This window comes from Orcinus orca, chromosome 4 (assembly GCF_937001465.1).
Source record: "Orcinus orca chromosome 4, mOrcOrc1.1, whole genome shotgun sequence".
Lineage (NCBI taxonomy): Eukaryota > Metazoa > Chordata > Mammalia > Artiodactyla > Delphinidae > Orcinus > Orcinus orca.
Window position 1 is genome coordinate 121633850 of NC_064562.1, and position 23521 is coordinate 121657370.

Below are 23521 nucleotides of genomic sequence, written 5' to 3' on the forward strand. Positions count from 1 at the left end.
CATTTTGCTCTTTGATACTTTCTGGTCAGACCTTTTGGGTCAAAGACTTCAAAGTAAGCCAAACCAAATGGCACATGAGACCAATTCTATCCAAGCATTTTAAATTCAAACACAACTCTTCAAAATCCTTGATGTGCTTTAAGAAAAATCACTTCCTTTCTTCTATTCATCACTATAACCTAAAGAACCTTTAAGTAAAAGGCAAAAAATTAATTTTTGTTTGTATGGTTTTTGGAGTTCTCTCTCATACAAATTTAGACAAAATGAAGAAGCACATTAACTACAGCTGCCTAAAAGCTATTTTAAAAGGCAATTATTACATATGATGAAGATACCGGAGCTTTATTATGAACTGAATTTTATTATTTCAAAAGGTTTTTTTTAAAACAAATAGAGCGTAGGCTATTTTTATAAAATATTGTTTTTGTGCTTGTGAAAACAATTGTTTGTTGCCTACAACCACAAGTTTTGGTATGTAAAACTATAAGACTATGAATTTATGCACATTAATAAGTAGGCCATCAAAACAGAAAATTTCCCATTAAATAATGAGCTTCTTGAAGAATGGGAACCTATCTTATCCATGTTTGTATATCCAGCAGCCATAAGAAAATGTATTTGATAAATATTTTCTTAATAAATAAAGGAAGGAATGACTAAACAATTTATTTTAAGATTATAGCTATGGCCAAGCTAATGAAAATTTTAAGTGACAAAACTATAAGCTAACTTACAAAGATAAAAGGTAATTTATAAATGAGATCTTTTTTTAAAAACATCTAGTTAAGTTTTTAGGCAATGTTTTCCTGCAGAAACATACTCCATGACTCCAAACCATAATTCCCAATAATGGAGTGACAGAACTGACTTTAGGGAGCCCAAAGAGCAAAACACAAATCGATACTATTAAACAGAATCTCACAGCAATTAAGAAATATGCTTAAGGTCTCTAGAAAATTGTATTATATCATTTTAATTTGCTGATTTTGATAATTGTTTTGTGGTTATGTAAGAAAATTCCTTACTTTAGGAAATACAAACTGAAGTATTGAGGGGTAAATGGCCATTATATACACTAATAATTCTTAAATAATTCAGAAAAAATATATTATACACAAATACATATATATGTGTAAGATAAAAGAAAGAGAAAAAAATGTAGTGAAATGTTAACATTTGGGGAGTCTGAGTTAAGGCTACACAAGAAATTTTTGTACTATTTTGTAACTTCTATGTATCTAAAATTAAACACTTATAAAAGAATTATATTATTAACATGTTTAAAAAGCAACCAAACAATAAATATAATACAGACATCTATATCAAAGCATTCAATTGAGTCCAGGATGAAATAAACTTTCATTCCTTTTTTGGAGGCTAACATAAATCTGGAATTCCATATCAGAACCTCTCCAAACTTAAACGCAGACTTTCAGTTAGAGAATCCACCCCATTACCTCTGACAGCTACAGTGACTCGACTTGAAGCTTAATGTACAACTACATCTTAAAGAACAGGGAATTAAACTTAGAAATATTAGAAGATAATATGAGAGTGATTTTTCTGTCTTTTGAGGAACATACATTATCATTAAGTGAGAATCTTGTCAGCCTTCTTGCCTTAAATTTACCTAATTCTGAATGAAATAAAATTAATTTTAGTAAGCATTATAAGGTGAAGAAAGTCAATAATCTGCTAGCCTCACTACCAATTCAATGAAAGATCAACATCAGGGACCTTTTGTATGCTGGGAAAAACTCATTGTCTACTCTTAGAAGTATTTGGAAAATTAAGATATTTTTAATTTTAAAAAGGTAGTTTTATGTCAAAAATAATAAATTAACAAAATACACACTTCATTAAAGATTAGAAAGTTTAAGCCGGAACTCAGAAAAAAAAAATTCTTACCCAATTGGGAAATCAACATCATCACCATATGCTGTCATATGATAAAGTCCAAATTTAGCCAATTTAACATGTCCCTATAATAATAAAGGAAGAAAAAAAACATTATAAAATATTTTAATATCACTGACAGGGAAAATTATGATTATACATTTTATAAGTAAGGACACTATCATATAGTCAGATACATTAAGAAAATATATTTTAATTTGCCATAATTTTATTAAAAACTATTTGTCAGTGTTTGAAGTCTGCTTTATATTCATTACAAACATATATATACACACATACATATTTTATATATCAAAGTGACAACATTTAAAAATTTTTGCTGCTTATTATTTTCTGGGCTTCTCTAAATAGCAAAAATGTTCTTAGTTGTCTTGAATCCTCAATTAGAATATATTGTGGTAATTTTCACAAAAGAAAATTTTTTCAGGGAGTTGCAAGTCCACTCACAATGTTATAATTTAAACTTGACATGGACATTTTTAACTTGGAAAGGTCAGTTCACAAATCAAGATATTAGTGAATCTGCTTGATTCCCAACAATTTTTTATACTGTTTGAGAATAAGCATAATGATCACAAAAGCAAGATTCTTAAAAGGCAAAACAAATTTAGAAGTCCCTTAAGGTTTTCCCCCTTTAGATGTTTAAGACTTTATAAAACCATAGTCAATTTAAAAGTTGTTTTCTTTTTCTCAAGAACTCTATTTCCCAGAATTAAAAAACATTTATATTTTAAAACAATTCAGACAGTTAGATACTCTACTACCATAAGTATGAAATTAATGAGCACCATTTATCTTTATTTTTAATATCATAGGGTATATATACTGAAAGTCTGGAAGAAAGTCAGAGAAAAAGAATAATCCTACTAATACAAAAGATAATTCCCCAGAAAATGTTTCCTCAAAACTATTTTATATGCTTATGAAAAAGAATGAAATTATGATTATTCCTGAAAAAATACCACCTTGCTACCCATAATTCTCTTAGAGGTTGACTAGCTTCTTAGAAATCCCCCATAAGATTTCCAAGTAGAGAATCAGTACTCCAATTAAAAAAAGAAGCTAGGTATGAACAGCTGGTAAACAAAGAAAATAAATGAGGAATAAAGTGAAAAGAGGAAGTAGGAAAGAAGAATAAAGTGGAGAAAACACAATTCAGTTGTGCTATGAGAAAAATATTCTATGTAAATAGTCAGAGAATCTTTCTTAAGATGAAAGCAAATTCAGAGAAGGAGTGGATTGGGAAGACACAATGTGTATGTATCTTTTAGAAAATGAATGGAAGGAAAAACAAAACAAGTTAGAAAATGGGTCTGGGGAAAAAAGAATAATGAATGTGAAAGACACACGGATTCATATAATTTAGAGATACTTTATTTTTAAACAACCACAAATATATTACATTCATATAATCTTTTCATTATGAATACGCTTAAGACATATTCTAATTCTACAGTCCCTCTGATTCACTAAGTGGGCCTGATTTCAGTAGCTTCCAATGTGAAATAAAAAGCAAATATTTAATATACTATTTGATGATTACCTTTTGATCCAAAAGGATATTATGAGGAGACAGTGCCCGGTGTACTATACCATGTTTGTTCATATACTGCAAGCCCTGAAGTATCTCAAATGCTATGCACAAAACCTTTGAATATCTACAAAGAAAACAAAAGAGTCACAGATCAATAGGTCAATTACAAAGCAGATATAGAACCTGTTTTAAGAAATGAGGTTCACTGATAAAATTCAAAGATAAATATATATATATGTGTGTATATATATGTGTGTGTGTATATATATGTGTGTGTGTGTATATATATATATATATATATATATATATTTTTTTTTTTTTTGGCCATGTGCCTTGTGAGATTTTAGTTCCCTGACCAGGGATTGAACCCAGACTTTCAGCAGTGAAAGTGCAGAGTCCTAACCACTGGAACCACCAGGGGATTCCCCAAAGAGCTATATTTTTATTGTACCTCCTCTATTCAGAGAAAATAGACTCTACACATTTTCTAAACTATTTACTTCGACATATTTTTGATTTTCCACTTACAACAGAATTGATCTGACAAAGAATGTAGTTTTCTAAAGGCTACTCTAATTGAAGTATAATTCTTCCATGAAGGTAGTTTAATATTGGTGGTATACAAATGACCTTGACCTTCAGCAGGTTGGACTTTGCCAAATTATCAGGACACTTGCAGATATATGGCAGAACTAAGTCAATGAAAACCACCTATCTTGCTCAAGACAAAACACCTATATCCCTGAAAAATAGCTATAATATATTTTATAGCAGATAGACCTGAGCTTACTTTCCAGATCAATCCACAAAGCAACCTCCAGTAATTTATCAAACATTTCTTTCTTATCCTATTCTCTCTTAAGCCAACTTCCACAGGGATGCCCAGTTTCTTTGTCTTGCTCTCTCTCTTCCTCTCCCTCTCTCTCTCTCCTTTTTTTTTTTTTTAAATAAAACATCATTCATATAGGAAGTTAGGAAGAATATACAGAAAAGTAGGGGAGAATAATTCAAACCCAATCCTCAAACCACTAATATTAACATTTGGGTACAGATCTCTTTTCTTCCCCCTTTTTTTTTTTTACACTTTAAATCAGACTTTAAAAAACTAAGTAAATATGAGGGTAACAACTAAATTAATTTTTTAAAAGGTATAAACAACAAGCTAATAATAGAGATACAATGAAATTATATATAAAAAAAGTCAACCTAAAAGCAGGGCAAATAAAAGGAAAAAAGAACAAAGAACAAATGGAACAATTGGAAAACAATTAACAGATTTTTTTTTTCTTTTTTTTTTTGCGGTACGCGGGCCTCTCACTGTTGTGACCTCTCCCACTGCGGAGCACAGGCTCCGGACGTGCAGGCTCAGCAGCCATGGCTCACGGGCCCAGCCACTCCGCGCCATGTGGGATCCTCCCGGACCAGGGCATGAACCCGCGTCCCCTGCATCGGCAGGCGGACTCTCAACCACTGCGCCACCAGGGAAGCCCAATTAACAGATTTTAATTCAGATATATCAACCATTACATTATATGTAACTGCTCCAAAGTCACCAATTCAGACTTGATTATATTCAGGTTACAAGGAACCCACATTAAATAAAAAATGTTAAGTTAAAAGATCACTGATTGTCATGGGCTTGGGTGGAGGGAATGGGTTGATACAAAGGAGTATGAGAAAATTTTACATGATGGAATTGTTCTATTTCTAATTTTGATGATGGTTATAGGACTGAGTTGGCCAAACTGATTTAACTGCACGCTAAAAAGGGTAAATTGTAAGGTATGTAAATTAATCGCAATAAACTTGACATAAAAAGAAGGCCAAATACAATTTAAAAAAAGAATAATTTCACTATGACTCCCTCCTCTAAATTAAAACCATAAGAAAGAACAAGAGATGAAAAGTTAAAATCTCTCTCTCTTCTCATCCTTGTCTGACTTTCCAGAAGTAACCATCTCTAGCAGTTTGTGTTTTCAACTCTTCTGGTGGTTAGACTTTTACGTAATTATAATTAACTCTTCACTATGCAAGACGATATAATTAACATACTTCTCCATTTTCCTTTTCTAACTCCTGATTTTTTAAATTAATTAGTTTATTTACTTATTTTTGGCTGTGTTGGGTCTTCGTTGCTGTGCGCGGGCTTTCTCTAGTTGTGGTGAGTGGGGGCTACTCTTCGTTGCAGTGTGCAGGCTTCTCATTGCGGTGGCTTCTCTTGTTGCAGAGCACAGGCTCTAGGCGCACGGGCTTCAGTAGTTATGGCATGCAGGCTCAGTAGTTGTGGCTCATGGGCTCTAGAGCGCAGGCTCAGTAGTTGTGGTGCATGGGCTTAGTTGCTCCGCGGCATGTGGCATCTTCCTGGACCAGGGCTGGAACCTGTGTCCCCTGCATTGGCAGGTGGATTCTTAACTACTGTGCCACCAAGGAAGTCTCTTTTTTTTTTTTATTGTTTATATTATTTTACATTATCAAATTTTATAAGACAGATGAAAGATGCCTTTGCTCCTTTCTTGAAGACTAAACAGATAAACAAGTAAATATATAACATGATATATAGCGATTAAGTGCTAAGGAGAAAAAGTAGAGAAGAGAAGACAGAATGTGGGTTGCTATTTTATATATACAGTGTGATCAAGGAAGGCTTCACTGAGGTGACATTTGTGCCGAAATCTAAAGGAAATGAAAAAGACATGCAGCTCCCTGGGAAATGTGTAATTCAGGCAGAGGGCACAGTAAGCAAGTCTTAACTGGAAGAATACACAGCAGTTCAAAAAAGAAAAACAAATTTTTAAAAAACCACCAAAAAACACAATGAAGCTACTGTGTATGCAGTAGAATGAGCAAAAGGTGAAACTGGGAGGAGATGAGGGCAGAGAGTTAGCAAGTCAGAGGGCTAGATCATGTGAGGCCATTTAGGCCTTGGCTTTTACTCTGAGACAGATGGGAAGTGTTTTGGTACACTGCTGCACTACGTATAGTAAAAATTTACCATGGAACTAAGCAGAGAAAGAAATAAAAACCTAAGCCACTTAACCCCTAGCTCTCCAGAGAAAATATCTCAGTCATCAGGATTTAATGGATACTATAATTTTATAATTATAACTGTATTCATGAATTTTATCATCAGCTACTATCATTTTTTATACCTATGATTCTTTTTGTGTTTCCTTTTTATTTAGCTAGAATATAGTCATGAGAAAATTTTTCATAGCATGTAGATACCATGCTATTCCTCTGTGGAAGCTTTCAGGATTCTTTTATACTTTATTCTTAGACTTATACTCCTATGAGCATGGCCTATTATTTAATTTCCAAGATCTCTCTTCTGGTCTCCAGTTGTTCCGTTTCAATACATCCTGTTCTTTGGCTATGGATACATTATTCTTTTGAGTCTCTCTGAGGATAGTTATTAGAATTCTTTTAATTTGGGGGGGAAAAAAGTATGTTATCTTCATTTCCTCTGGGGTAAGTTTTTAAAATTTTTTTTTCCTCCCTTGACTCTCAAACTATTTCTTCCCTCATATATCTGGTACTTCCTGATTGTCAGCCATATTTTAAAATAAAGCAATAAGTTGATATTCGCCATGAAGTATATATAAAAAACAAAACAAAACAAAAGTTACTATTTATAAAGAATTCTTATTAAACTGATCTATAAACTATTCTACTTTATCAAATAGTTTCTCCCATATTAAAGTGTCACAACAGCCAGTATTAAGCAAATGAGATGAGAACAATTAAGAATTAATAGTTTTCATTAACATCTGCAAAAAAATAAACCAACTATGTAAAGGAAAAGATTCCAAACTTTAAAACAACTACAATTACATTGAAAACTATGTGCACATGAAAGAATGCAAACCCCTCCCCTCTTAAAAACAAAGAAAACCTTTCATTAAGATTGATTAACAAATAAAACATAAGAACCTAGTTTTCTGAGGTCATTTGCTGAGTCAACTTTAAGGTAGTAATCTCTCTTGTCCTTGTTCTTCTCTCTGTATCTCTGTTTCTGTTTCTGTCTCTGTCTCTCTCACTCTTTCTCTCTCTCTTTCTCTCTCTCTCTCTCTCTCTCTCTCTCTCACACACACACACACACACACACACACATACACACACACACTTCACAAAATCTTAAAAGTTGATGCCATATTCAACTGTGACACTAGAGGACCTCAGCTGCACACTATTTCAATACAGATGTCTTTCTCGTGAAATTAAAACCAAATCTTTAAAGTGACTTTTTCATTAAACCAGTTCTGAAACAGCTGAAAACAGAAGACTGCATCTTCTACTTTCTCGACCTGCTTCTGTTAGCTGATTTTAAGATATAATTGGAAAACACTTGCATGTCAAAAAGTACATTCATGCTATTATTGAGCTGATGAGAATTTACATTGAAAAAATTTTTAAAAATACGAACGTATAAAGCTGAGCTCATGACACATCTTTTCTTAGCTATTACTTGAGATTATATATGAATTACAGTTAATGAACTCAGTATTCTTCAGTTTAAATCAGACAGGAAATCAGATTTGCTTTTCTGCCCATTTGTGCTCTTGGGATTTAATTTTTAAATTTATTTTAAAATATAGGTATAGGAGAGGGGGAAGATGGCGGAAGAGTAAGACGCAGAGATCACCTTCCTCCACACAGATAAATCAGAAATACATCTACACGTGGAACAACTCCTACAGAACACCTACTGAACTCTGGCAGAAGATCTCAGACTTCCCAAAAGGTAAAATATAGGTGTAAAGGAGAAGAAAAAGCTAATGCTATTTTCTATAACGGGAAAAAGAAATCAGTATTTGTGGAATTTTGTATACTTTTTTGTTTTTAACTGCTTGGTACTATGTTTTAGGCCTCTGCATTTTTAGGTTCCATGGAAGAAAAATTGATTTCCACAATTAAAAAGCCTACAGCATAGTTGTAGAGGGAAGAGATATGGGAACATATGTATATATATAACTGATTCATTTTGTTGTAAAGCAGAAACTAACAAACCATTGTAAAGCAATTATACTCCAATAAAGATGTTAAAAATATATATACCCATTTGCAACAACTTGTAGCATTTAATTCATTTGGGTAACTGCATTTGACACTTTTTTTTGGTATAAAACACTGTGATTATCTGGTATTAATAGTCACTTTGGATTCCGTAATTTATCCATTCCTGAGTTCATATTTGTGTTTCTTCTCTAGTGAGTTAACATATATTTTATTTTTGAGAAAAGCATTTGGGTTATTAAAAAATTCTTGAATTTTGAAAAAAAAAAGAAAACACAGATTTATAAACTGACAATTTTAATACAGTTGAATTCAATAGAATTTTGATACAATTATAATTCAATAATTAAGTTAGGAGATGATAATCATCTTTTTTCTCTGTCTTGAGAGTAAAAGAAAACATGAAAATTTATTTATTACATTGGTGAGAACAAAGCAGACCTACAAAAATCATAAATCTTGGAAAGTAATAAGATTAATAACTAAAAGAGAAAAAAACATGACTACCATCACCACCACCAAGAACAAATGTCGATAATTTCTAGGCATGACTCAACTTGGCTGTATTTGGATATTAAATATGGCTTAATGAATTTCAAATCTATTAATTTAGTACAATACCAAGTATGTTTTGTTTAGCCCTTTCCAGATGTATTTCAAAGGAAATTTACACTGTGTGCTTCTGATTCAATCATCTGTAAATTATCTGCAGCTGTTTAGCTTAGTTGGTTAAAACATACTGAGGCCAAGATCATGCGTTTAATATCTATAAGGATTAGTTAGCTTCCCAGGTTCATAGCCACAGATTTTCATCAAACTCCAGCCAATATCCTGAAATACAGACAGTTTGTCATGAGACATTGCTCAACTGCTACTTACTCAAAACATCTTGATTTTCAACTACAATCTCCTATACTTCTCTGTTCCCTATTTCTGAGGACCTGCTCTCTAAACTCATTAAAGACCTTGAGACCCCTGTTATCTCAACCAGTCCTTTTTTTTTTGACATCCTTCTTTATTCTAGATCTATTCTGTCATTTATATATATATATATATATATATATACACATATACATATATATATATTTTTTTGCCAGGATCCTTAATGGCTTCTCATCAAATGGCTCTACCCCTGATAGAATTGTACGTCTCTATTTTCTGACAGTACATAGTTACAAGGTTTATTAATTCTATGGTAATAATTTCTGTATAGGTTTGTCTCTCTCACTGTATCTTGAGGCAGTGGTAGCTTGAATACCTTGAAGCTTATTCAACTTGGAATCCCTATGCCTACCATAGTGCCTATAAGGTAGGTGCTCAATAAATGGGTATCAAATAATAGGTGTTCAATAAATGTATATAACCACACCCATGATGGTGCAAGAGGGTGGAGATAACAAGATTAAGTTCATCACCGCTAAGGAAATAACAGCTCAAAAAAAGTGTATTAGACTAGACTATACTAGACTAGATCAATGGTGTTAACTTCATTTATAAGAGAGTGTATAATTCTTCAGTAAGTCAAGAAAACATAAATTGCTTAAGTTCACACAACGGCTATCCAAAAAAGAAAGTACTAGTTTGCTGAAAATACACCTCTCCTTCTAGTCTTTTATTTACTGAAAGAATAAGGAGCCACTGTATGGTGGGTAATATGATAATCTTGTTAATATCTGGCTAAAACTGCGAATTAGACTAAGTTGTTAAGATAGATTCCTACAATTTTTCTAGCTCAGAAAAAAAATACTTGTTAGTATTTCGTATTTGAGTTGAGTTCACATTAAATCTGCATATATTAGGGGAGGCTTAACATCTTTACGAATTTGAGTTATTCTATCCAAAAAAAAGGATGTGTTTCTATTTGTTCAAGTCTACTTTTATGTATTTCAGAGTTTTTATTATTTTTTAAAAACAGGTTTATTGAAGTATAATTGATATACAAAAAACTGCACATATTTAACATATTTGATGGGTTTGGACATATGCATACGCTCATGAAACCATCACCACAATCAAGGTAACAGACATATCCATCACCTTCAAAAGTTTCCTTGTGCCCCTTTTTGTGTGTGTATGGTAAGAATAAATATACAAAAATATACAAGAAAACACTGGGGAAAAAAATCAATGAGGGGGACTAATTCTGTCAGATTTAAAACATACCATAAAGATTCTCTCATACAACCCAAATGTCCATCAATAGATGGTTAAAGAAAATGTGGAATATACATACAATAGAATATTATTCAGTCTTAAAAAAAGAAAGGGGCTTCCCTGGTGGCGCAGTGGTTGAGAGTCCGCCTGCCGATGCAGGGGACATGGGTTTGTGCCCCAGTCTGGAAAGATTCCACATGCCGTGGAGTGGCTGGGCCCGTGAGCCATGGCCGCTGAGCCTGCGCGTCCAGAGCCTGTGCTCCGCAACAGGAGAGGCCACAGCAGTGAGAGGCCCACGTACCGCAAAAAAAAAAAAAAAAAAAAAAAAAAAAAGAAAGAAAGAAAGAAAGAAAATCCTGCCATTTGTGACAACAACATGGATGAACCTGGAGGACATTATGCTAAGTGAAATAAGCCAGACACAGAAGGACAAGTACTGCATGATTCCACTTATATGAGGTATCTAAAATAGTCAAACTTATGGAAGCAGAGAAGAACAGCAGTTACCAGGAGCTAGGGAGACAAGAAAATGGGAGCTGTTCAATTGGTGTAAAGTTTCAGTAATGCAAGATCATTAAGTTCTAGAGACCTGTTGTACAACATTGTGCCTACAGTTAACAATACTGTATTGAACTCTTAAAAATTTGTTAAGAGGGTAGATCTCACCTTAAGTGAGATCACACACAAATAAATAGGACTCAAGGAAACTTTTGGAGGTGATGGATATGTCTATTATGTACCTTGATTGTGGTGATGGTTTCATGGGTACCCTGCTTATGTCCAAACTCACCAAATGTATATATTAAATACTTGCAGTTTTCTTGTATATTAATTATACCCCAATAAAAATGTTGAAAAATAAATTAAAATGAGGAGAAATTCCTATCAGCCTCAAACCATCAGTTCTTTTCAGTATCTGCAAAGTTTCCAAGAAGAGATGTTATTCAGATTGCAAGAAATAGAGACCAAGAAAGAGAATGAGAGGTCAGGATTGCGGAGACAGCTTTGGAAGTCATTCATAGATAGGTGGTAACTAAAGCCACACGTGCTATTTCCTCATAATCCCATGATATTTAAGGGCCATTCCATAAGCCAAAATACCCATACAGTCAGCAAACCAAAGGAGGAAACACATTTCTGGATTCTATGAGTTCAAGATGTTCTTTCACCTTATAAAACCTGATCATTCCCACAGAAATTTTCCTTTTGGTCTAAAACTTTCTTTACTTGGTATTAGCCTGAGGTAAAATGTTAAGAAACGAGGAAACACAGATGAAATATAGTTAGCTACTGTGTGATTTAAGAAATGGAAAGGAAAAATAAAATACTAGTGATTAATGTTCAGATAATAAAACAACTGTATAACCCTGTGTTATCTTTAACCTAAACTGTCCTATAATTTCAAGGCAAAAGAAATAAACTAGTGTAGAACTTTTAATGATTCACTGGTTTATACTTTCAGAATTTGGAGAGGGGTATTTTCAGTGATGAGTTAATGTCTTTGATGCTCTTAATTTGCCTCTTATCACTTACTAAATTTTGACACTTTTTAAAAAATATCACAATACTTAACAGAGCAATTTTCTTCTAAAGGAAAAAGAAAACAAGAAAGATTTTGGAATTGCAAAAGGAAATAACTCATTTCGCTACCAGCATACATGTTTGAGCCTAAAAGGATACCCACCCACACTAAATTTAAACATTAATTTGCTTCAGGGACTTCCCTGGTGGCACAGTGGTTAAGAATCCAGCTGCCAATGCAGGGGACATGGGTTTGAGCCCTAGTCCAGGAAGATCCCACATGCCACGGAGCAATTAAGCCCATGTGCCACAACCACTGGGCCTGCGCTCTAGAGCCCGCAAGCCACAACTACTGAGGCCATGTGCCACAACTTATGAAGCCCGCATGCCTAGAGCCCATGCTCCGCAACAAGAGAAGCCACCCCAATGAGAAGCCCAAGCACCGCAGCGAAGAGTAGCCCCTGCTCACCGCGACTAGAGAAAGCCCGTGCACAGCAACAAAGACCCAATGCAGCCAAAAATAAATAAATTTATTTTAAAAAATTAATTTGCTTCAGATTCAGATGTTTTGAAAAGGAAGTTGCATTGATTAACTGCTTACCGAAAGATTATTTTGTAATATGTCTAAAAAAGACACCAAACAGTCCATCTGTCCATAAGTTGTGAGGCTGGGCATATTTTATAATTCAATTCTCACTCCAAAAAAACCAGTTGAAAGCTCTAAGTCTGGAATGTGACTAATTCTCAATGGGATACAATAAATTGGGAAATTAACTTTCCAACCTGAATACTAGATACCTTTCCTTTCTCAGAAGAAAATTAATTTGATAAGATCAAAATACATATGGAAAGCATAGTCTAGTGGTTTGAGGTTCAGACATAAAGCCAGAAACTCTGTCACTGATTTGCTATGCTTGGAAAGTGTTCCAACTTTATCCTGCCTCAGTTTGCAGTTTTATAAAGTGGGAAATGGAACACCAAACAGGGGCTAAACAGAGATCAATGAGCTATTATTGGCCCTACATAGAACGCTGATCATCTTAAAAGCAAAACGAAACAAAAAGTCCAAGTCCCCCTCAAAAAAAACTAGGGTCTTTATAATAAACAATATAATACCATTTTGTTACAACACATCTGTATATATATTTCCATAAATTAACAAAGATTGTAAACTGGGCTCTTCAATTATTTCCATGACACAACAAAATCTGAAGAATGATTTTCTAATTTCTCTGTGAGAATAAAATCACCACTTGATAAGCAGAATTGGAGGATCCCAGGGTGAGCTGGGTATATTTCTGCCTCATCAATGTTTTTCTTCTCCCAAGCAGCTTTACTATCCTGGCACAGAAAACTCGAAAACCATTTTTCTTTTTTTCCCACCAGAGTTACTGACACTGGCAGTGCAAATGCACTGGGTAATAAGTTCCACTTGCCAAGCCCTGGCAGCATTTGGGATGACATAAAACTATAACTTTTCTCTAAGACAGAACTATGATGGTTCATATTTGGTTGAATCTGTACCCTAGTTCATTCCTAAGTTTTTTTTTTAATTAAACTTAAATTTATTTACATATTACTGTGTGAACAAAGAATGAACATATTACTATTACTGCTCAGAATTTTTACTTGAGGCCAATTTACATTCTTTAAGTGGAACAGTTCACATTTTTTAGGCAATTCATCATAACAGTGAACACGAGAGGGCCTGAATTTTATGCACTTGCTTAATATAACATCTGCTGCAAACAAAATTTATCAAACTGAAATGTTCAGTTCAATGCTGTGTTAGTCTGTGTCAAGAAAATTATAAGAAATATGACTGATGAAAATTTCCTATTCTATTTATCAGAAGTTGAGGTGATACAGTAATCATATTTTGATCAAAGAATCCAAAACTAAGGTTCCTATGATCCACAGAGAAGGTAGAACAAGTCAAGGTAACAATTTAATAGCCAGGGCTTTGTTCTCAAACCTAATGTAGAACTCTAGGGAGCTTTGTTTACCTACATAGCTCCTTTTTCCTAAGTCAGATCACCTGAATGAATCCGTTTTGTCTATTTTTCCTAACCTTCAACTAGAGTCACAGGTCTTAACACTATGATGCAAGAAAGATCAGACTCATTTCAGCGTGCTTTTAGAAGAGAGAGTGAAAAAAGCTTTTACCCATAGAATCCCATAATGACCCCAGAATACTGTTTAAAAATTGGAGGACAGTTACTTTTTACCAAGTCACAGAAAAGTATTATGTTAATGAATAATGTTAGTTGATGTAGCCTAAATGGTGCCCCCTCCCCCAGAATATGTCAACATCCTAATCACTGGAAACTGTGAATGTTACCTTATTTGGGAAAAGGGTCTTTGCATATGAGGAGATCATCATGGACTATCCAGTTGGGAACAAATCCAATGTCAAGTGCCCTTATAAGAGAGAGACATACAGAGGAGAAGGAGATGTAAAGATGGAGGCAGATATTGGAGCGATGCGGCCACAAGCCAAAAGGAAGCAAAGGAATACTGACACCAAAAGCTAGAAGAGTCAAGGAAGGATTCTTCCCAGGAACCTCCAAAGGGAGTAGGCCCTACCAACACCTTGACTTCTGACTTCTGATCTTCAGAGCTGTGAGATAATAAATTTCTGTTGTTTTAAGCTGCTCAATTTGTGGCAATTTGTAGCAGCAGCCATAGAAACAAGTATAGTTGGCTATAAAGATAACACATGACATCAAGGTAACCAGTTTATCTTCATAATGACATGATTATAACAGAGTAATTCTTTCTTTAAATGATCTTTATTTAGATACAAATTATGTACAATGAAATATATTTATTTTAAATATACCATCAGAAGAGTTTTGAAAACTGTACTGCCTCAATCAAGAAACAACCTTTCCATCACCTCAAAAAAGTTCTCTTATTCCCTTTCCCAGCCAATCCCATATCCTACCCCTGGCTCCAAGCAAACACTGAACTGCTTTCTATCACTACAGATTAAATATGTCTTTTCAAGAGTTTCAAATAAATGGAATGATACAGCACTATTTTATGTCTAGCTTTTTTTTTTCCAGCATGACGTTCTTAAGATTTATCCATGTTGTTGCCTGTATTACCAGTTCATTTCTTTGTATTTCACTGAATGGATATGCCATAATGTTTATCTATTCATATGCTGAAGGACATTTCCTCTTTCAGACTTTTAACAGCTAAACACAGTATAGTATTTTACCAGAAAAGCTGTAGACACATTTAACATAAAATTTCACAAGAAAATAAAGAACGATACGGAGTCCCAGATTTTTGAGGAGTATCACATTCTTAAAACTGTCATTATGGGAGAACAAATAAAAATTTGTGGGGAAAAACTAATAAGGAAGACTAACAAAACATGAAAATTACGATCTGGGGTTAGTCTAATACGTATGTGGTAGAACTGGGGATGTTCCATCATTATCATGATGATTTTGAAGTACTTATCTACCTTTGAAACTGAGGTAAATGGTGTAAAAAACAAATGATGTTTTATGGCCTACCACCAAGACAAACAACACTTGACAGCTGACAAAATGTCTAGCTAGTGAATAAACTAACATATGAACAGAGAAAGTACAATTAGATACTAACAGCATGCACAGGTCAAATGCAATGACCAGACTGCTTGTAGCAGAGAGCTAACACTTTCATTTATTGAGATGACTAGAGCAGAGAAAAATCAGAATCTTTCTTCTAGGTAATGTGGGAGGAGCTCATAAATAGGAAATCTCTCATTCTTCATATGACCACCACTTTTTCATCTTAAGTCACTGTCCAAAATAGCACATATTAAGACTCATCATCTTAAACAAGAGTGCCCTCTCCTACCCTCCAAAACTGTTATAGAAATGAAAATAGGGAGAGCACTTTCACTGCTTTCTGATGGATGTTTTTAGTACTTAGCTCTCCAAGTTCATTTCCTCCACTTCTCTTCCCACAGACCCTCTGCCTCTACTTTAGTCATATGCTTGCATACCAATGTCTTTTTGCACTTGCTATTTTCTCTGCCCTTCTAGTTGGTCCACTTAGATGATACTTATCCATCCTTTAAGATTCAACACAAGCATTATTTTCTTAGAAAAACTTTTCTGGATTCTCCTGGTTGTGAGGTACTCTGTCTACCAAGATAACTTGCATATACTTCTTGTGAGTACATCCCCCCCCCGAAAAATGCAATTTTATAATTGTTTGTTACAGCTCTGTCTACTCACTAGCTAGCAATTTCTTTAAAGGCTGGGATTTTATATTTTCATCTTCAGACACACTAGCACCTAGCCCAGTATCTGAAACATATATGTACTTGAAGAAGTATGGAATGATGCTTGAGTAGATTAATCATAATTGGTCATCATAGAAAGGCTATAACTGTTGCACAGGCAATGCTTATTGATAATAATATCCAATAATCATTTAGTACACTATAGTAGCTATAATAACACTATTACCACTACTGCTACTAATAGGAAACAGATAACTTGTACTATATCAAGTGCTGTTATAAGTAATTCACATCTATTACTTCATTAATTCTCCCCACTATCCTAGAAGGTAAAAAAATTGAAGCAGAGACACTCATGGAAATGAGTTGATTCAAAGCCAGCAGGTTGGTCTTAGAGTCCATGTCCTTAACCACTACACTACACTGCTTTTCTGTGTTTAACAGCATGGATGGTGAAATCAAAAGAAAGAGTTTAAGCTCCAGGTAGTGATATAGTAACTGAGGCTTAGAGCAGTTACTTATTCTTTAAAATGCAGTAGACATTTGTTGTTTCCCTTCCTGGTATTCACGCCCCTTTCTTCCAATGATAACTTACAATTTTCATTTCAGGTTCCACCTCTCTCCTGTACTCCTCAGTTCACTTGTCCTGCCTTTAGGAGTGGAAACATGACTCGGGACTTTGTCAATTGTTTTCTCCTGGCTATAATAATTGTTCTGATTGAAAATCTTAGGTTTTACACAGCATCCAATAAAAATGGCTTGCTCCTTTCTGGAAGACTGAGAGGATATGAAGTTAGAGTTATGATCATTTTGCCATCATTAGGGGAGAACCTGGAACTCTTACAACTCATTAGTTGTATGACCAAGGAAAAATTACTTTACTTCTTGGATCCCTCCTAAGAGCCTAACTTTCCTCACACATCAAATGGAAGTAATATTAGTAAACCACATCATAGAGCTCCTATAAGAAAAAAATAAGATAACCATTGTAGAGTGCTTAGGACAATGTTTAGCACAAAGTATTGCACAAAATTCTGCAATTATGCTGTTGCTACCATCATCATTATTTTTGTCTAGTCCTTCCCTTTTGAGGTTCTGAATAATTTAGGATAAATAAATCATTTCTAATTTAAACTTTGCATTTGCATAAATAATTGAAATAGGTGGCTGAGGAAGCCAAAATAAAATAAGAACTCATGAACCCCATGTATATTGTTTTGCAGTATATATAGTGATCATTTCTCCACCCCAACTATCTTACAACAGAAACCATTTTGCCATGAGTATACCAATAGATTTCTGTCATAAAGAAACAAGTTTTGCTTGCTTCTTTGTGAAGCAAGTGAAAGCACTGGGTTCTCTGGTTTCTAGTTGGATAAAAATGCCAGGAAACAAAGAAATCCCCACAGAGCCATCAAGACAGTCTGATAATTAATGGATAGGACTCATTGAACTTGGAAATTTAAAGCAACTCATTCTCTCAAAAGACTGTGCTGTTTGAACAGGACCTGTCATAAAGGCAGATTCTGGAGTACTGTTGCTCTAAGAAAGGCTACAGTGAGAACAGGCCTTTCAGAGGCATAGTTCACTATTTATGCTACACTGTGACTTTAGTAGATATTTGATATTCTGTAAACCTTAGATCACTCACTAACTAGGAGTAATAACCTTAAAGTTACCTATGAAAAGTATATAGCAAAGTAACTACAATATAGTATGTGCTCAATAAAAATACTGTGTCCCTTCCTTTTCTCTTGTTTATGAATGATATGATTAAGTGTTTTAAATTTAAAAGTGCTCCACTTAAAGAATGTCCCAAAGCTCTTAAAAGTGCTGCTAACATTAACTTATTTAAGACCTCATATATATCATTCCCTCAGTATATACCAAGGGTTAGGGTGTAATGTGTAACACATCCTATTAAAAAGTGTAGAGAAAGCTCATTTAGATAGCTCCTAAAATTTTTTGCCAATTAATTATTGACATAATTTTTCAAGGCTAACATTTAAAAGAGTAAAGGAAAAATTATAACTACCTTTCCACTGACCATCACCTTAATTAGCATCTATTAAAGTCAGTCAGTTTCTGTTGGTAAATCTTTTGATTGATTTTTTTGATATGTCATCTGCTTTTTTTTTTTTTGCGGTACACGGGCCTCTCACTGTTGTGGCCTCTCCTGTTGCAGAGCACAGGCTCTGGACGCGCAGGCTCAGTGGCCACGGCTCATGGGCCTAGCCGCTCCGCGGCATGTGGGATCTTCCCGGACCAGGACACGAACCCGTGTCCCCTGCATCGGCAGGCAGCCTCTTAACCACTGTGCCACCAGGGAAGCCCTGTCATCTGCTTTTGACACCACAGACAGTATTTGCTTATGTGCCAAACTATACAACATAAATATTATCTCAAGGTTTTTTAACATTACTCAAAAAACCTATAAGGAAATACTATTTTAAGATTATAATAAGCAAAAATGGCCCACTCTGTCAGGGCAAAAATCTGTTTTGAGAGAAAAATACAAAGAGCCAGCGATAGTCCTCCCCTCCTTAGTTTGAACAGCTTTTAGGTGAACTAGATGTCTGCCTGCTGACATTGTAGAAAGAGGTCCTTTTGCACACTGATGACGTGACCCTCCATCCAGAAATAGCTTCAAGAAATTTTGGCCAATTATTGCTTAAAAGAATTTCTAACCTTTAATCATGTCAAAACTGAAATCGTTTTGGAGAGTATAGTGCCATCCAGATGAATAATTTTAAAGAATGCCTTTGGACAAGTTAACTCTTCTAGGTATCTGGAGGTTAGTTTTGCTATATTTTGATAAGCTTACCCTTGCAGACTTGCTCAAATTTAAAAATTTTACGGGGGCTTATTCTATGATAGAAAAGGACATTTGACAACTTCCACTGTCAATTCTGTTTTCAAACAAAGACAATTTCTCCCATGTTTTATTCTACTGTCCACTGGGGCTAAAATCAAGTATGTGTTCAAGAAATTGATCAGATCCAATCTTGCTCTCTGAGAAAAGTCCTGACCCTGCTAGCAATTATGACTGCAACCCCTATCCACACAGAGATAGGATCACCCTCCATTCAGTCAAAAATATCTTTTATTAAAACATTAAAGAAGTATTTATTATCATCAAAAACAAAGGCTATCTCAGTTTTCCAACTATCTCATCTCAGATGACCAATAGACAGAAATTGTCAAGTCACCTTTGCTGTAGCACAAGCGCCCAGTTTGGTGATTTCTGGCACCCTGTCTACCTAAAATAGTTTCATATCTAAGTTCTAGGGACTATGAGCTAGTGAATTTGCTCTAGGCCTTAATATTATTCAAAGACTACATTAAATAATCGCTTTCTACCTCACTGGATTACTTGATCTTCCAAGAGGAAGATTTAATCTAATACACCTAAGAAAAAATTAGATGCTAAGCAGTTTGGGCGATTTACTGCTAAGTAAGCAACATATTCTAACAACTTATTGCTGATATTTTTATACTGGCCTTGTTTCCTGTGACCTTACTATAAACTCACTTATTAATTCAAAGAGTAGTTTTTGTTTTTGTTTTTTTTGTGGTACGCGGCCCTCTCACTGTTGTGGCCTCTCCCGTTGCGGAGCTCAGGCTCCGGACGCGCAGGCTCAGTGTCCATGGCTCACGGGCCCAGCCGCTCCGCGGCATGTGGGATCTTCCCGGACCGGGGCACGAACCCGTGTCCCCTGCATCGGCAGGCGGACTCTCAACTGCTGCGCCACCAGGGAAGCCCCTCAAACAGTACTTTTTTAGATTCCTTAGGATTTTCCACATAAACAACCATATCATCATTAAATAGAAATATGTTTCCAACTCTTCCTCCCCTTTGTATCCTTTCTCCTCTTCCTTCTTCTTACAATCTATAGGTCTTATGTTTATTTTTGTTGACCTAGTTCATGTTTGTATTTTTATATACTGCATGCCTATGCTGCTTGCATTTCTACATACTAGCCGACAAACAATTGGAAAATAAAACAAATTTATCTATAGTCATATCAAAACATAAGATACTTAGGAATGAATTTAACAAAAGAACAAGAACTCTACACTGTAAACTATCAAACATTGCTGAGATAAGGAAGACTTAAAAATCTGGAGAGAGGGCTTCCCTGGTGGCACAGTAATTAAGAATCCCCCTGCCAATGCAGGGGACACAGGTTCAAGCCCTGGTCCAGGAAGATCCCACATGCCATGGAGCAACTAAGCCCATACACCACAACTACTGAGCCTGAGCTCTAGAGCCTGCAAGCCACAACTACTGAGCCTGCGTGCCACAACTACTGAAGCCCATGCCTAGAGGCTGTGCTCTGCAACAAGAGAAGCCACCGCAGTGAGAAGCCCGCACACTGCAACAAAGAGTAGCCCCCACTTGCCAAAACTAGAGAAAGCCCACGCACAGGAATGAAGACCCAATACAGCCAAAAATAAATTAAATAAATAAATTTAAAAAAAATTTGGAGAGAAACAACATGTTCATTTATTGGAAGACTCAATATTGTTAAGATGTTAGTTGTTCCCAAATTTGTCCGTAGATGCAATGCAATCCCAATCAGAATACCAACAGACATTTTTAGAAATTGAGAAAGTTATTATAAAATTTATCTGGAAATGCAAAAAACCAAGGATAGTTAAAGCAATCTTGAAACAAAAGAACAAAGTTGGGAACCTTATATTTCCTGACTTCAAGATTTACTATAAAGTTAGAGTAATTAAGACAGGCATAAGGATAGTAAAAGAGATAAATGAAACAAAATGAAGGTCAAACAGACCTACAATTACATGGCCATTTAATTTTCAATAAAAACACTAAAGCAATCCTATGGGAAAAGAAATATCTTTTAAACAAATAGAGCTGGAACAACTGGATATCCATATGGCAAAAACTGAACTTGAACACCATATACAAATATTAAATTGAGAAAGATCAAAGATCCACCATAAAATCTAAAACTATAATGCTTCTAGAAGAAAACATATGAGAATATCTTCATGACTTGGGAGAAGGCAAAGTTTTCTCAAAAAGCAATAACCAAAAAAGGAAAAATTGGTACACTAGACTTCATTCTAAATAATAACTTCTATTCATCAAGGTACACCTTAAGAATAGACAAGCCATACTGGCAGAAAATACTTGCAAAAAATATCTAGCAAAGTCTATATATGGAGAATATAGAGAATGTACAAAGAATGCCTATAAATCAATAATAAAAAGACAAATAACCCACTTAAAAATGGGATCCCCCAAATTGAACAGGTATGTATGTCACGATATGAATGTCCAATTAGTACACAGAAAGTGCCCAACATTTTGAGTCATCATGGAAATGGAAATTAAATCTACAGTGAGATACCACTTTATACTCACTATGACTCAAAGAATGAAAACATCAACTGCTGGCAAGGATATGGAGGAACTAGAGCTCTCACACATTGTTGGTAGGAAATGTAAAAGGTACAACATTTTGGAAAAAGGTCTGGTGGTTTCTAATAGTATTAATCATATACTTATATACTTATACATATACATACACAGACACATATGCTTATACATATATAAGCCATCACTTCTACTGCTACATATATATGCAGAGATATGAAAACATTTGCCCACAGAAAGACTTACGAGGGACTTCCCTGGTGGCACAGTGGTTAAGAACCCGCCTGCCAATGCAGGGGACATGGGTTCAATCCTGGTCCAGGAAGATCCCACATGCTGCGGAGCAACTAAGCCTGTGCACCACAACTACTGAGCCTGTGCTCTGGAGCATGCGAGCCACAACTACTGAGCCTGCATACCATAACTACTGAAGCCCGTGTGCCTAGAGCCTGTGCTCCGCAACAAGAGAAACCACCGCAATGAGAAGCATACGCACTGCAACGAAGAGTAGCCCCTGCTCTCCGCAACTAGAGAGAGCCTGCACACAGCAACGAAGACCCAATGCAGCCAAAAATAAATAAATAAGTAGATAAAGACTTATGAGAGCACTCACAGCAACTTGTTATGATAGTCAAAAACCTGGAAATATCCCAGGAGTTCATAAACAGATAACTGCTAAATAAACCATGGCATATTCAAAAAATGTAATACACCTCAACAATAAAGAGGAATGAGTTATAATATACGAAACCACATAGATGACTCTCAGAAACATGAGGGTGAGTGAAAGAATCCTTACAGAAAAGGGTATATACTGTATAATTCTAATTATATAAAGTACTAGAATTAGCAAAACTAATCTTAGGTGAAAAAATCAGAAAAGTGGTTGCCTCTAGGAGTTGTGGGTGGGGTGAATGGCAAAGATTTACTGGGAAAAGGCATTAGGAAAATTTCTAGGATGATGGTAGAGACCTAATCTTAATGTGTATTTGGGCTACAGAGATGTATATACATTTTTCAAAACCCATCAAATGATACACAGGCTTCTGTACTTCACTGAATATAAATTTTACCTAAAAAGAAATCATAAGCATGCATATTAAATTATACTTAATGATATACATGCTGAAAGATTTAGGGATAAAGTGTACTCAATGTGCAACTGACTTTGAAATGCATCAAAATAATAGAATGAGTTAATGAGCAGGTAGTGGGAGGGACAGATATATGATAAAGCAAAAGTTGGCAAAAATGTTAACTGTAGGATAAAGGTATATTGTATAATTCCTTCAACTTTGCTATGTTTGACATTTTTATAATTAAATACTGTCAAGAAAAAAATAAGTTAGGTAATATAAAGACATTTTCAGATCACCAAAATCTGTAAGAATTTGTCAACAACAGACTTGCACTAAAAGAAATTTTAAAGGAAGTTTTTCAGGCTGAAGGAAAATGAGGCCAGATGGAAACCTGGATCAAAACAAAGGAATAAAGAGCTCAGGAAATGGTAAATATGTAGTTAAATGCAAAAGAATTGTTTTTCCTAATTTCTCAAGGTCTTTAAAGAAATTGTTTAAAGCAAAAAAATAATGTATGGTCAGATTTATAATATATATAAAGTAAATATAAATTGTAAAATGTATGACAACAATACCCAAAGGATGGGAGGACAGTAAATACTGACAGAAGTATATTGTTATAAGATTCCTACATTATATATGAATTG

At 34.8% G+C, this 23521-nt stretch overlaps 1 protein-coding gene across 4 annotated transcripts in view; it reads right to left on the bottom strand.

The window, feature by feature from the left end:
- TBCK (TBC1 domain containing kinase) overlaps positions 1–23521 on the bottom strand; it is a 244314-nt gene that overhangs the window by 195491 nt on the left and 25302 nt on the right. For all 4 annotated transcript variants that reach the window (XR_004483193.2, XM_004269604.3, XM_033427801.2 and 1 more), the window contains exons 4-5: positions 3461–3575; positions 1909–1982 (exon numbers count right to left, since the gene is read on the bottom strand). Coding sequence is in view for 3 of the 4 variants with exons in the window: in XM_004269604.3 (XP_004269652.1) it covers positions 1909–1982; positions 3461–3575 (189 nt within the window). In the remaining variant the exon portion in view is untranslated. The remainder of the gene's footprint in view (positions 1–1908; positions 1983–3460; positions 3576–23521) is intronic.